The sequence below is a fragment of the Sciurus carolinensis genome, chromosome 6, assembly GCF_902686445.1.
Source record: "Sciurus carolinensis chromosome 6, mSciCar1.2, whole genome shotgun sequence".
In the NCBI taxonomy this organism is placed as follows: Eukaryota; Metazoa; Chordata; class Mammalia; order Rodentia; family Sciuridae; genus Sciurus; species Sciurus carolinensis.
Genome location: NC_062218.1, coordinates 99143168 through 99158592, shown reverse-complemented (window position 1 = coordinate 99158592; position 15425 = coordinate 99143168). Strand labels below are relative to the sequence as shown.

Sequence of the window (15425 nt, the reverse complement as noted above, 5' to 3'; positions counted from 1 at the left end):
AAATTAGTGCAGCCACTCTGGAAAGCAGTGTGGAGATTCCTTAGAAAACTTGGAATGGAAACACCATTTGACCCAGCTATCCCACTCCTTGGCCTATACCCAAAGGACTTAAAATCAGCATATTACAGAGATACAGCCACATCAATGTTCATAGCTGCTCAGTTCACAATAGCCAGATTGTGGAACCAACCTAGATGTCCTTCAATTGATGAATGGATAAAGAAAATGTGGTATATATATACAATGGAATATTACTCAGCCATAAAGAACGATAAAATTATGGCATTTGCAGGCAAATGGATGAAACTGGAGAATATCATGCTAAGTGAGATAAGCCAATCTCAAAAAACCAAAGGAAGAATGATATCGCTAATAAGTGGATGATGACACATAATGGGGGGTGGGAAGGGTTAGTGTTGGGGTTGGAGTTGGGTTTAGGGAGGGGGGCAGGAATGGAGGAAGGAAGGATTGTATAGATGGAGGGGAAGGGTGGGAGGGGAGGGGGGGAAGGGGAAAAAATGGCAGAATGAATCAAACAACATTACCCTATGTAGATTTATGATTACACAAATGGTATGCCTTTACGCCATGTACAGACAGAGAAACAACATGTATCCCATTTGTTTACAATTTTATAATAAAAAAAAAAGAAGTAAATGAATCAGTCTAATTAAAAGAAAATATAATACAAAACCAAAAATTAGTTGAATTTTGAAGAAAAAAAAATTCCTAACAATAAAATAATTCACTAAAAAGATAAACTAATTTTGAATTTGTATGCACCTAATTATATTGCTGCAAAATAAATAAAGCAAAATTGACTGAATTCTAATAACTAACAAGTATATATTTTTGGTGGAAGGTTTTAACACAGTCTTTCAATAATTGATAGGGTAGGCAGCTTTTTTAAATGTTAAAAATATAGTTTTAGCTACATAACCAATAAAGTTATCCTTGCACCAATAATTGCATCATACACAATATATTAAAGTACAAAGAATATTCATACAAATTAATCAGATGTTATACCACCAAGCAAGTTCTTATGAATTTGGAAGATTGAAATTACATAAGATGTTCTTCAGCCACACTCTTTTAAATTTAAGAAAATAATAAAAGGTAATTGGAACACTGTTGCAAGCTGGAAAATGAAGAAGCATTAATGTTTCAATTTTTAAAACATATAACAGAAACTGTAAAATACTTGGGACAGAAGAATACTGGAAATTCTACATATGAATACTGGTGGAATACAGTTAAATCATTAGTTAATTAACTAATTTAACATTAGTTAAATAAAGTTATTACTTTAATGTAGATAGTAGAAAAGAACTGAATTTAATAATAAGCATTCATTTCTAGAAATTAAAAAACATTGAAATAAACTAAAGAAAGTAAATGTAAAGAAAAAATGAAAATAGATATCAACTTTTTTCCTCTTGGACAATGCAAAGATCTTATGTTTTAACTCATTTAATCTCCTTTGAGTTATATGCTATCTTATCAGGTGTCAAACATGAGAAGGCCTTACTATTTTAATTGTTTTTACAATTAAGATTCTTTTAAGTAAATGTAGAAAATGGGCTCAACAAAGCTAAAAGTAGGTTCTTTGAAATAACTGATAATAATAATAACCTCTATTGCAGTTGATCCAGAAAAAAAAAAAGATAAGGAAGCAAACATGATATCGAGAATTGAAAAGGGAATGTCAGTAGAGTGTAGAAAATGTTAACATGTAACTCAGAATTTAGATGAGAAAAAAATACCCAGAAAAATGTCACCTGCTATAACTGACACAAGAGGAAATAAAGTTCTGAACAGTCCTTTGACCATTAAGGAAACTGAATTAGTAATCAGAAGCATTCCCACAATAAAACTCAAGATAATTTCAATAATAAGGTCTATGTTCAAATGAGAAATAATTCAAAGAGTATATAAATCTTTGAGTATAGAAGGAGATGCCACTTCTATGCTATTTAAGAAACTACCATAAATTGAATACTAAATTGACAAAGAAATAAATTAGGGAGAAAAACAAGGATATGGCAGTATCACTCTGAAATTTAAATGCAAGAGTCTTTTTTAAAACATAACAAAGTAAATCACCCAGTATATAAAAGAATTATATATTGCAATCTAATTATGATCAAATTGTGTTGCTCCAAGGAAATACAGGTTTGTTTGCCACAAGAAAACCACAAATGTAATTCAACAATTAATGTTGCAAAAGAAAAAACTTGCATCTGCATAAAACAATTGAAACATTTGACATCAATTCTAATTTTTAAAAAAATCATAGTAAACAATGACAGAGGGAATATTCTGAATATAAATATTTCACTGGAAAAATCAGCTGAAAATTAAATTCTTTAAATTTCAGTTTGTTTGGGGTTTTTTGGGGGAGCATTGGTACTAGGGATTGAATCCAGGGGTGCTCTACCACTGAACCACATCCTGAGCCCTTATTTTTTATTTAGGGACAGAATTATGTAAGTTGCGTAAGACCTAACTCAGTTTGCTAAAGCTGACTCCAACTTCAATCCTCCCAAGTTGCTGGGATTATGGGCATGTGGCAACATGCCCAGTGGAAATGAAATTTTAAAAGGTATTACACTTTAAGCTATCATGTATCTGGATATAAATCTAATAAAGCATTTGCAAGATTTCTATGGAAAAAAATTACAACACTCTGTTAGAGAAAAATTGGAGAGGACCTAAATAAAAAGATACTATACTATGTACATGAGTTGGAAGACACATGTTATAAAGACATCAGTTCCCCCAAAAAAATCTACAAATTTAATGCAATACAATCAAAATTCAAATTTCAACTAGAATTTATTTTATATCTGTGAAACTTTTAAAATTTAAATTTAAATGAAATTGTGATAGTCAAGAATTGCCAGTTCTTGGATAAGATCAAAGTGGAATACAATGTGTTTTTTTTTCAACACAGGGATTGAACCCAGGACCTCAAGATTGCTAAGCAAGAGCTCTACAATGGAGCTACATTCCTGCTGCCAACACAATGTTTTCATCTATGGACATATTGAGACAGAGAATTGCAAGTCTGAGGCCAGCCTGAGAAAATTAGCAAAACCATGTCTCCAAACAAATATTTTTAAAAGGACCAGAGCTGTAGCTTGGTAGTAGAGCACTTGCCTAGAATGTGCAAGGCTATGGGTTCAATCACTAGTACTGAAAAAAAAAAAAGCTAATTAACATACCCACCTCACCAACTTAAATTTTGTGGTAAGAACATAAATCTATTCCATAAAAATAACTATTCTTTTAGCAATGTTGAAACACATAGTATATTACTATTAACTATACTCCATAAATATTCACAATTATTTTTTGTCAAGTAAAAATAAATAGAATTACTTCCCTTTGAACATCAAAGTAGGAGGACTTATACCACCAGCTATCAAGCCTTAATTTAAAACTACAGTTATTAGAACTATATGATACTTGTGGTACTACTATAAGACAAAAAGATTAATAAAATAGAGTTTACACTCAGAAAGACTTAGATAAATATGAACAGTATATATTTCATAGGAATGACACTACAAAGCAGTAAAGAAAGAAAAAGTTTTTTCCAAGTATAAAGCACAAAAATCATAAAGCTTCTACTCTAAAATGTAGGTATACTCACTCATTGGCTCAGAGTAGGGGTGGATTTCTTAAATTATAAACAAAATAGCACCAATCAGAAAAATATATATAAATGAAACTATATCCTGATTAAGAATTTTGATCATCAAAATAGACCACAAAGAGGGGTATGGAAATTCACATGATGGGAGAACATATTTGCAACATACATAATTGTGAACAAATTAAACCTATGAGATGCTATTCTACATTTATCAAACATAAAGTTCTAACTATAGAAAATACTGGAGAAAAATATAGAGCAACATAAATCTTAAGATGCTATAGATGAAAGTGAAAACACATTAAATCACTTTAGAAAATATATTATATATTATGTATACGCATATATACCTATCATGCAGTAATTCTGACCCTGGGTTTGTAACTAGAGAAATATGTGTACCAAGAGACATACACAAGAATGATTGTTCATAAAACCAAAAATAGTCAAAATGCCAAATAATAGTTCTAAATATGTAATTTTACATTCATTCAATGAGTTATTCCAAAGAAATGAATAAATTACAGCCATATGCCACAACATGGAAAAATTTTGCAAACATAATATATGTGAAATAACAAGGATATAAGGGAATACATACTTTAAAATCCCATTTATAGTAAGTTCAATAATAGGCAAAACTAAATTTTCTGGTGTGAAGAAATTATTATCATTATAGTCAAGAAATTGGTTACCTTTGGGAAGCTGAGAGGGTTGTGACAGGAAAGAAAACAAAAGAGGGCTTCTGGGGTGCCAGAAACATTCCAATTCTTTGAGATTAAAGCATGTCTGACTTATAAATATGTGTTAAACCATACATATGTGTTTAATCATTTTTCAATAAGTATTTTATACTTCACAATTATCATGTTAAAATACAGAGATAAGTAGGAAAGAATATGCACATTAGAAATAAAAACTATGTTACAACTTCCAAATTAAAAGAGGTAAAATAATAAGCATTCATTTTACTACATCATCAAAATCATGGAAATAAAAGAAAGAACAAAAAAGTAGAATAACCAATGAACATTGAATAAAACGAAAGAAATGTGATCAAGTATATATATCATACATTGTACTAAACTTGAATGATCTAAATTTTACATTAAAAAGGCATAATATAAAGTTTTAAAAGCTATATTGAACCATATTCTTTTATAAGAATGTACTTAAAGTGATGAATAAAGTTGAAAATATAGGGGTTGATAAAAAGATATCCAAGTAAATTCTGATTCTTAAAAAAGTTTGTTGATATTAATAAACTCTTTGGAATTTAAAATGCAAAGAAAGAAACAGGATAGAGAGACATTTTGCAATGATATACAATCATGTATGAACTTCTGTTTTGTCCTTCCATGATAAGCAATAAGAAAACTGCACAAAGTATAGAAAGGAACTGTTTTCAGACAATGGGTAAGGAAGGACTACAATCTTCAAAACAGGGAATATGAATGAGATGATCCTTAAGATTTTACTTATACACTGAGCAATATAGCAAGGGGAAAAAGTACACAGCCCAATAGTCTCACTGCACTGGCATACAGAAATCAAAGTTAAGGAAGAACCAGGAAAATAGAATTTGCCAAGAATATAGGAAAAGGAACTGAGAAAGAGCTCTGGAGATCTGCAGAGGGATATTCTCCAATATTTACATGTGCATTGGGAAAAACTCCACAAAGCCAGGGAAATAATCACTTGAAATGAGTAAGCAGAATAATTCCTAGAACTCAGGCCTGGAAATATTTCACACTCCCATCAGTCAGAGAAGAGAGACTTCTTAAGATACAGGGCATTAGGTGGTGTCCTAAAGCATTATTGTGTTAAGAGTTGGTCAAATTAGTCCTATGCTAAAAGCTATCCTAAATGTGTAGTAACAGAGTTTAAAGTCAATCTTTGAAAAGAAAAAATATTCCCAAGAAACTCAACTTCGTGTGAAATATAAGTTCAATGCTTTTGAAAGCAGAATTTCCCAATAGCAACACTATTGACATTTTGACCTGGATAATTCTTTGTTGTGAGGGGTCTATTGTAGGATGTTTAACAGCAACTATTGGATATTTAGCAGTATCTCTGGTGTCTACCACTAGGTGCAAATAGCAATATCCCAGTTGTAAACACCAAAAATGTATCCAGGCATTTTCAGATTATCTCTTGGGGTGGGAGCAAAAATGTCCCTGGTTGAGAACCACTGATTTAAAGGAACACACATGCACATGCACATGTGTGCACACACACACAATATCCAGTACCTAACAATATAAAATTCACCATGTCTGGCATCTAAGCAAAAATCACCTGCCATGCAAATCCACACAATTCACAGAAAAAGAAAAATAAACCAAAAGATGCAGAGATATGACCAAAATGTTCAAGTAGAGAGACAAAAGTGTTAAAATATCTATTATAAATACACTTATATAATCAAGTATATAGATCAAAAGATGAACATTATATGGAGATAAATAAAATGAAAGACCCAAGTGCAATCTCACATGGATAAAAAATACACATACTGTCTGAAATTTTTTTTTAATATACTGGTTAGGATTAACAGATATGACACTAAAAAAGGAAAAATTAGTGAACTTGAAAATATATCAATAAATGTATCCAAAATGAGTCACATAGAAAGACAAAAAAAGTTTCAATTACCTGTGGAAAAACATCAGATGGTCCAACATATGTGTAATTGGAGTCCCAGAAAAGATGGAAAGGAAGAAAAAATATTTGAAGAAATATAGCTAAAATTTTTCAAACTTGATGAAAATGATAAATCCACAGATTCAAGAAAATTAGCAAACCCCAAACGGACTAATATAATCAGACTAAAGAACATAACAATCAATTTGCAAAAATCAATGACAGAAAGGATATTTTTTTAAAAAGGAGTGTTTAAACAGATACAATGAGAAGTGATGGAGGGGAAAGAAGTTACATACACAGAGGAACAAAGGTAAAAACAATAGCAATATTCTCATCACAAACTATTCAAGACAGGAGGCAAGGGAATGATATCTTTCAAAAACTATCAACTATATACAGTGAAAAATTTTTTTCAAAAATGAAAGTGCAATAAATTTTTTTACAAATTTGAGTGAATTCAGTACCAGAACACATGAACTACAAGAAATAGTAAAGAAAATTTTCAAGCAAAAAGAAAATGTCACCAATCTAAAAATTTGTATTTACATGAAGAAGATTAAATTTTGTTGCCAAATTCCTATCTTGTAAAACCCCTGGTACACAGAGAACACTGAATATGTGTTTATTAAATAAATTTAGTTAATGAATTATATATTTTTGTGGTACTGAAGATAGGCATGCGTTCTACCATTGAGTCATATCCCTAGTCCCATGAATTGGGGTTCAAAATACTTTTCAAACTAACCTGTAAACTTTAAAATGCACAAAATAAAAATTAGACATGTTTAACTAAATAAATTTTAAACACAAGCCAAGCAAGGTGGTTCAGGAGGCTGAGGTAGAAGGATCTCAAGTTCAAAGCCAGCCTCAGCAAAAGTGAGGCACTAAGCAACTTAGAGAAACCCTGACCCTAAATAAAATAAAAAATAGGGCTGGGAATGCGGCTCAGTGATTGAGTGCCCCTGAGTTAAATCCCCGCTACCCCCCCAAAAAAATTTAAACACTTTTATGTTACAAAATATTCTATAAACAAATCAATAGAAATAACATTGGAGGGAAGTACATTTGTGATGAACTTAGTAGATAAAACAGGTAATATTTATGTTATACAAAGAATTTTCCCAAATTAAGGACCATATTTTTTTCATATGTGAAAATAGGCAAAGAGTTTTGTTGATGAATCAAAGAAAATAAAGTCCAAAACAAAATAATATGATATGCTCAATTCCACTGGTGATGTATAGGAATTTAAAATTAAAATAACAAATATTTCATAGAGATCACAGCAGCAGAAAGAAAGTCCTCCACTGCTTCTGTAGATAAGATGGAAAGAATGCTCTTAACTGGTTGGTGGAAATTTCAAGTACTACAAAATTTTTGGAAAATCATCTATCGAGATACTTTAAAATTAAAATTATTGATACTCCTTGGTGCATCAATTCCACTGAGAATCAAATTCACACAAATAATAGTATCAGTTTTTAGGAAGTACATAAAATGATAGTACAACATGTTCTTTGTAAAAGAACACTAAATATAAAGTGTTTGTTCATCCCTAGGGGAATAACTGAATATGTAGTGATATGTCCACACTATGCATTACCACACAGCAACTAATAGTATCACATCTGCAAAGATTTCCCAAAAGTACTTGTAACAAAGAGACCTAAAATGCATATGTTAAATTTTTTAAAGAAAACAATAACAAAAAACTCACTACTTGCATGTAAATGTACCAGTAATTATCTGGGTACGAATAAAAATGAGAAAGGAAAATCACCAGGTGCTTGTTATGGGATACCTGAGAGAGGGGGGAACACTGATGTTCCTAGAAGACAACAAAGGAATGACCTGCCAAAAGAAATGATTTAAAGAAAGAAAAAATGCATTGTAAAAAGAGGCATTTCTGTGAAAAATTATGAAGTGCTTTAAAATATATATGTATGTGGGCATAAATTAAATAAGATTCAAAAATTTAAAAATTTTATTAGTCTCATTGAAACAATATTTTGTTAAATGTTTAAGTTCTCAAATGTGGGATTTTTGTAAATGACGAATACACAATAAATACAGAAAACTATTAAGAGGACAACAAAACCAAATTATTTCAGCTTTGGATACTTTCTTGTGCTAAATTCAGGTTTCACTATGAAGAATAATCCAACCTAAATGTTAATAACCAAATTGTTAAGGATGATAATAGCAGGGAAATTCAAATTAACCTAAGAATCTCAAAACTGGGATTAAAGATATCTTAAATGAACAACTGTCAGGAAGGCTAAAAGATTTAGTTGATTATTCTTTAAGATGTATGAATATATTGAACAAAAAATATCAGATTGTCCAGGATATACATTAAATTCTTCAACCAGAAAATAAAAAGTAAATATGGTGTTTAAAAAAAAAAAAAAAAGTCTATTCTTTAAAATAGAAGCTTACCGCTTTCAAGAGCTCTGCCTGCCCTTCTCCAGGGCAAGTTTCCTCTGCAGAACCCAGAACCGGAGGAAGACCCGGGCTGAAGGCCATTAGGTCGGTCTTGGGTGGGCCCTCCCCAGAGTACACCCTCTGTCGCCTCTGTTGCGAGTAAGACCAGCTCCCCACCGCACTGGAACACACCAGCGTGGGCTTCCCAGGCCCGCACGCGCCCTCCGTGGGCGCCGCCGAGCACCTCAGCGCAGTGTACAGCACCAGCGTGAGCACCAACAGGCTGGACACCGCGCAGATCGCGATGATCAGGTACACGTTGACATCCACCAGTGCCACCTCTGGGCCTGAGGCGCCCGTGGACAACCGGGAAGAGGCCTTTGGTGCCTGGCCACTCTCTACCAAAGACACCAGCACGGTGGCGGTGGCGGTCAGCACCGGTTCGCCGTGGTCCTTCACCAGCACGAACAGTCGCTGGCGTGGCGCGTCCGCCTCGTCCAGTGCACGCGTGATACTGATCTCTCCAGTGTACAATCCCACGCGGAACGGGCTGCGCACACTGCCTGCCAGCGTCTGCAACTCATAAGACAACCACGCATTGTAGCCGGAGTCCGCATCCACTGCACGCACCTTTGCCACCACTTGACCCACATCTACTGACAGCGGCACCAGTTCGGTCATGGAACCACTTGCCCGAGGAGGCAGCAGCGTGGGAGCGTTGTCATTCTCATCCAACACAAACACCTGCAGCGTCACGTTGCTGCTCAGGGAGGGCACACCAGCGTCGCGCGCGGTCACCTGGAACTGCAGCAGTTCCAGCTCTTCGTGGTCCAGAGGCTGCAGCGCATACACCTTGCCGCTCTCCGCGTGCACCGACACGTAGCTCGACAGCGCACGCTCGCCCACCCGCCGCTCCACCAGAGAGTAGGACACCAGCGCGTTCTCCTGCACATCTGCGTCCCGCGCCGAAACCGTGAAGATGTGAAATCCCGGTGGGTTGTTCTCCTTCACGAACACTGTGTATTCGTTCTGCGTGAAAGCAGGTGCGTTGTCATTCACGTCGGCTACCTCCACGGACACGCTGGCGGTGGCCCACAGCGAAGGCAAGCCCCCATCACGCGCCGTCACTACCAGTTTATAGTCAGATATGCTCTCGCGATCCAGAGCACTGTCCAGCACCAGCGAATAATAATTCTTGAAAGTGGGTACCAGCTTGAAGGGGACATGAGGTGTCAGAAAGCAGGTGACTTGTCCGTTGGCACCAGAGTCACGGTCAGACACGCTGATCAGGGCGATGACTGCACTAGGCTGCGTATCTTCTCTGATGGGAAGTGATAGAGTGGTGATGGTTACCTCTGGGGCATTATCATTTATATCTAGTACTTCCACAAAAAGGGTACAGTGACCCGTCATTGGAATATTCCCTTTGTCAACTGCCTCCACGAATATTTCATACAATTTCTTTTCTTCAAAATCCAGTTTACCTTTTGTCCTAATTTCTCCATCATTGGGATTTATGTCAAATGCGTACACCACTGAGGGAGATGCAGGCCTTCTAAAAGAGTAGACTATATCTCCATTTGTACCATCATCAGGGTCTGTGGCATTTAGTTTAATCAGGAATGTTCCATTAAGTGCGTTCTCTAACACTCTAACTTTATAAACGAATTGATCGAATTCTGGAGCATTGTCATTTACATCCAAAATTGTGATCAACAGTTGAACTGTGCCTGTCAACTCGGGTTTACCTCCATCACTGGCTGTCAGTAATAAACTATGTTCCTGAATTTCCTCTCTGTCTAACGTTTTCCTTAACACAAGTGATAACGAAGACATTTTTTCACGATGGTTTTGCGTATCCAAAGTGAAATAATCGTTGGGATCCAGTCGGTAAGTCAAGACCGAGTTTGCGCCAATATCTGCATCCGTTGCGCCATCTAGTGGAAATCTAGTTTCAGGAGGTCTAGATTCTGCAATCATTATACTTTTGTTATTTTCAGGGAACACTGGCGGGTTGTCATTAATATCTTTAACCTCCACCTCTACATGGAAAATCTGCAGTGGCCTGTCCACGATCACCTCCAAGTGGATGTTACACTCGGCGCTCCGCCCGCATAGCTCCTCCCGGTCGATTCGAGAATTCACAAACAAAATGCCATTCTGCAGATTTACCTCCAGAAGGTCCCCGCGGTCCTTGGACGCCACCCGGAACAGGCGTGGCACCAATTCTGTTATCTCCAGCCCCAGGTCCTGAGCGATGCGGCCCACAAAAGTGCCGTGTTTTGCCTCCTCCAGGACCGAGTAATGGAGCTGACCGCTCCCGGCCTCCCAGGCTGTAAGGAGCAGAAACGAGAACAGAAGGTACCTGGCTTCTGGGTCTCTTTGCAAGGAAAACAGCATGATACACGCATAAGGATTCGTAGATATCTTCAGTATATAGAATGCCTTACATGAAACTTCCTTTCAAGGACCAGTTTTATGATCTCCTAGTGCTGGAGAATTCGCAACGTATTTCCTACTACCTGGCGAATTTTCTGGAGGAAGATACGGTGCCTTTCTTCGTAGAAACATTCTCAGTAAAGAGCGACACCATGCGCATGAAAGTGTAAGTGTAAGAATGACTCACTTGTATTTTCCATTGATGTAGGGCATCATTCCTTGCATTTCCCGACTTTTTCCCCTGCAAATATGTAATTTAAGGTTAAATGTTTAAATTTAAGATTAACTTTACAGAAACAGTAAATCACTGTGTGCTGCTCAGAATTGGATATTATTTGACAATTGGTTGATATGTTCCACTTTTCCACAAATTTATTTCCTGTGTAAAACCTCCATGGAAGGTTATGGAAGGAAGAATATTATACATTCGTTTGAGAACAATGGCTCTCTAGTTCCCATAGGCTTTGGTGGTAATTTCATTTTCCTGTAATATTTTTCAAGACCTTCTCACACAATGATCAATGGCTCCAAATGGAAATATAACAATCATATAAGGAAAAAAAAATGAATGTGGAAGATATTGGTAAGCCATACACCAGATTTTGAATTAATTTGCCATAAATGACTGTGAAGTGTAGGTAAAATATTTGTATTTGAAAGAGTGTTTAGTCAAATGTGTGTGAGCTTATATGTGTGCATAAATACACAGTAATGTCACCCGTTTTCATACAATAATGCTTTGAAGTTTTAAGTTTTCTTTGTCAAAAACATGCCAAGAACCAACATCCTATATATTTAATATAGTTTAAACTACAACAAATAGACTTAACTTCTTTCTCCTTTTTCCTTCTAATCTCATTTCATCATCACTAGGAAAAACCTTACTACCATTTAAATTGATTGCGATTTTTCAAGTAAGTAACAATAGCAAGACAAATATCACTACCAGGTTCTGGCCAAAAGACACAATGAAAAATACATAATACCTCCAATAAATATCTTTCCAATTCTGTGCACAACTCTGTAGGACATGACAGCTGGGTTGATTTCTGTACCTCTGTTCCCTTCTTAAATTTTGTATAGAGTATTTGGTATTCATCTGCCCTCATCACCCTTTCCTGCTCCATTACTTCTACTAACATACTTTATTCTCATAATGGGAAAATCCCATGATTCATTCTAATGCTTCTTGTCTATTTGGCCCTCCATTGCTTCACAAACTTCTCCACATAAACTAGAATTCATAGTCAACCATTTAAAATATGTCCTTCCATACACCCTAAGATCAGTCACCTATTTATCTTACTCCTCTAACATTCCCTTTTTAATATATTTTTAGATGTTGATGGACCTCTGCTTTATTTATTTATTTATATGCAGTGCTAGAATTGAACCCAGTGCCTCACACATGCTAGGCAAGCACTCAACCACTGAGCCACAACCCCAGCCCTTCACTAACATTCTTCAGCATCCAATACACAGTTAATCTAACTAATCATTTTCTATATCCTTCCTATTGACCTCAGTATAAAGTGGTTATTTAATGATGATGACTATATTCTCTAGAAGTTTACTTATACATTTACCTCAATGGACCTCAAGCTAATTAGTAAACTCTTCCTATTGGCCTTCAGAAATACTTTTATATTGTCTCCCCTATTTTCACAAATTCTCAAACTCATTCCTACCACTTGACTTTTGGATGCTTTTCCCATCAGAACAAACTCACTACTCTCTTCTCATATCAGCAATTTTATTTGTGTTCTCTACTTTTCACTCCCTACTAGTCCACAGGAAAAAAAAACTGTCCCCACTTTTTATGCCAAACCTATAATCTGAAAAAAATATATTCCATTCTTCTCTCCTTAATTTTTTTTATCTTCACTTCATTCCCTTACTGCCTGTTTTGTCTTTGGTATCACCTTCTTTACTTGATTCTTTCCTTCACACAAAAAAAGATGCTGAAATATCTCTAATTAAAATATGCATAAACATATAAATAAATTTATGTATTGTTTTTATAAAAACATATTTATGTCCTTATGTATAAATAAATGTGTATATATATTTATTTATTTAAACACACTACTTCTGGAAAAAAACCCTTTTGTATACCTCCTTCCCTTCACCTCTAATTTCTAACTTTTAGTTGATATGTTGCACTTCCTGTTTGATCTCAGCTAGCCATCTATTTTCCCTGTGATTTAAGGCCTACTATAGTAGCTTGAATGGTGGTTCCTTAAAAAGATATACTCACATCTTAAGACTCAGAACTTTTGAATACTATTTTATAGGCAAATGATGTGATTAAATTAGGTATCTTGAAAGGAGATATTTATCTTGGACTATCCAGGTAGGCCCTAAGTGCAATCACGTGCACCCCTCTGAAACAAACACAGAGAAGACATGAGGAGGAAGAGGGTATGTGACCATGAAGGCAGAGATTGGAATGGTGCAGCCACACGCCAAAGAGTGGCACCACCCATGAGAAATTTAAAGAAGCAAAGAACAGATTTTCCCCGAGAACTTCCAGAGGGAATATGCCAACACCTTGATTTTGGACTTGTGATCTCCAAAAATGTGAGTAGTTAGATTTTTGCAGTCATTTCTTATAAAAGCTCCAGGAACTAACACAACTACCCACCTAAATTCTTTACTAAAACTTTTTTCAAAAAATGCTTCAGTCTCTTTCTTGGTGATTTTATCCTTTCAAGGATCTATATTTTTCCTTCAGGTGTTCATTCTAAAATCTCCTTTGAATTTTAGACCCATACTTCCAGCCACAGTAGTGTTCTCTTGAAACCTCAAAAATAACATTTTCTTAAATGTTCCTCTCCATACTTTACATGCACAAACATGTATGAACTGTTTTTCTAATTCTGTTTTGCATCTTGCTTTAGGTCAATCACATCCTCCCTGTTGCCCAAACTAAAAAAAGGGAGGGGTGTTATTCTTCAACTTTTATCTTTCTCATCATTTCTATTGAGTCACCTTCATCTGGCTGCTTCTACCTTGCTACTCTTATACATGGTTCTTTCCTCCCCTTCCTCTACTGGCAATGGAACTTGCACATGCTAGAACCTGGCACATGCTAGGCAAACCCTCCACAACAAAGGAGAGAAAGGAAATTTTTAGGTGTGATTATCTATGGCCTCCATTATGTCTATGTAATTCATTCATAAAAGTAATGTTGGATACATCTTATATTCCCAGTTCCTGTATATGGTTCTTTTGATTCATTTCTACTGTCATAATTTAAGCCTCCAGAAAAATTAGAATGAGGCTCAAGGAGGCTATTTTAATGGCCCTAGTACATAAGGAAAAATTAAGGAATCAAGTTTAATGAATCTAGGAACTCTTTTATTCTATTTTTGTAATTTGTCTGAGATCCTAAAATTATGACCAAATTAAAAAATAAATTTAAGAGTTATCAAACACCTGGTCAGTTTTTAATCTAACATACTATTATTTTCAATGATAATCAATCATAGCAAGAAAAAGGAGAGAAAATAAATGTTTAGGTGTGGTGATCTATGGCCTCCATTATGTCTATGTAACTCATTCATCTCAGTAATGTTGGATAATTCATGGATATTCAAAATAAGAATGACCAAGACAAAGATTGTGACTTTTAGCTTGAGAAGAATACTACACACGTAGAGTCAAAAGTTCTTCTACCTTTAATGGTATTTACATCTATCAAAATTGCTTATAATATAGACAAATTTTCAAACCAAAACTAAAGAATTAAACACAATTCTATACAAAGTTCATATTTACTGATCTGGAATAAAGAAAGTGACATATAATTATGAAATTTTTGTATGTTAGTTAACCTCAGAATTTGGAACACATGAGTTTCTCTCATTTAGAGTTCATTAAGGTCAGCATAAGCAAAATAAGCAATGCAAATTGTATAGAAAACTTCGTTATTCCTCTTTCTATATTTCTTCATATTCTCTTATGTTGAGATAATTGCTAATTAAGTACATTGTTTTCAAAAACAGGTAAAGATATATGAGGTTGTTTCTGAATGTAGAAATGAAAAATAGAAGGAAAAGTGTTTCAGCTGAGAATCTTTTAATTATCAGGTCATTTGCTATAGATTTTTGATAATTTATAAAAACACCTTATTACTTTTAAACTTCAGTACTATCTATGAACTTCAATAGGACTTCCATTATCTTCCAATGTTAGAATGTGAAAATTCATGAAAATTTTGCAAAACAAAAGTAAACCAGTAAAAAGTGGTTTA

At 34.9% G+C, this 15425-nt stretch overlaps 3 protein-coding genes across 9 annotated transcripts in view; all 3 read right to left on the bottom strand.

The window, feature by feature from the left end:
- Positions 1–15425, bottom strand: part of LOC124986835 (protocadherin alpha-C2) — a 239146-nt gene that overhangs the window by 136174 nt on the left and 87547 nt on the right. The window contains exon 1 of one of the 7 annotated variants that reach the window (XM_047555638.1): positions 8747–11241. The exons of the other annotated variants lie outside the window; for them this stretch is intronic. Within the exon in view, the coding sequence (XP_047411594.1) occupies positions 8747–11131 (2385 nt within the window). The 5' untranslated portion in view covers positions 11132–11241. Of the gene's footprint in view, positions 1–8746; positions 11242–15425 lie in introns of those variants that run through there. 7 annotated transcript variants of the gene reach the window in all.
- LOC124986841 (protocadherin alpha-3-like) overlaps positions 1–15425 on the bottom strand; it is a 187576-nt gene that overhangs the window by 106016 nt on the left and 66135 nt on the right.
- The window catches only part of LOC124986840 (protocadherin alpha-6-like), a 166458-nt gene that overhangs the window by 109206 nt on the left and 41827 nt on the right, over positions 1–15425 (bottom strand).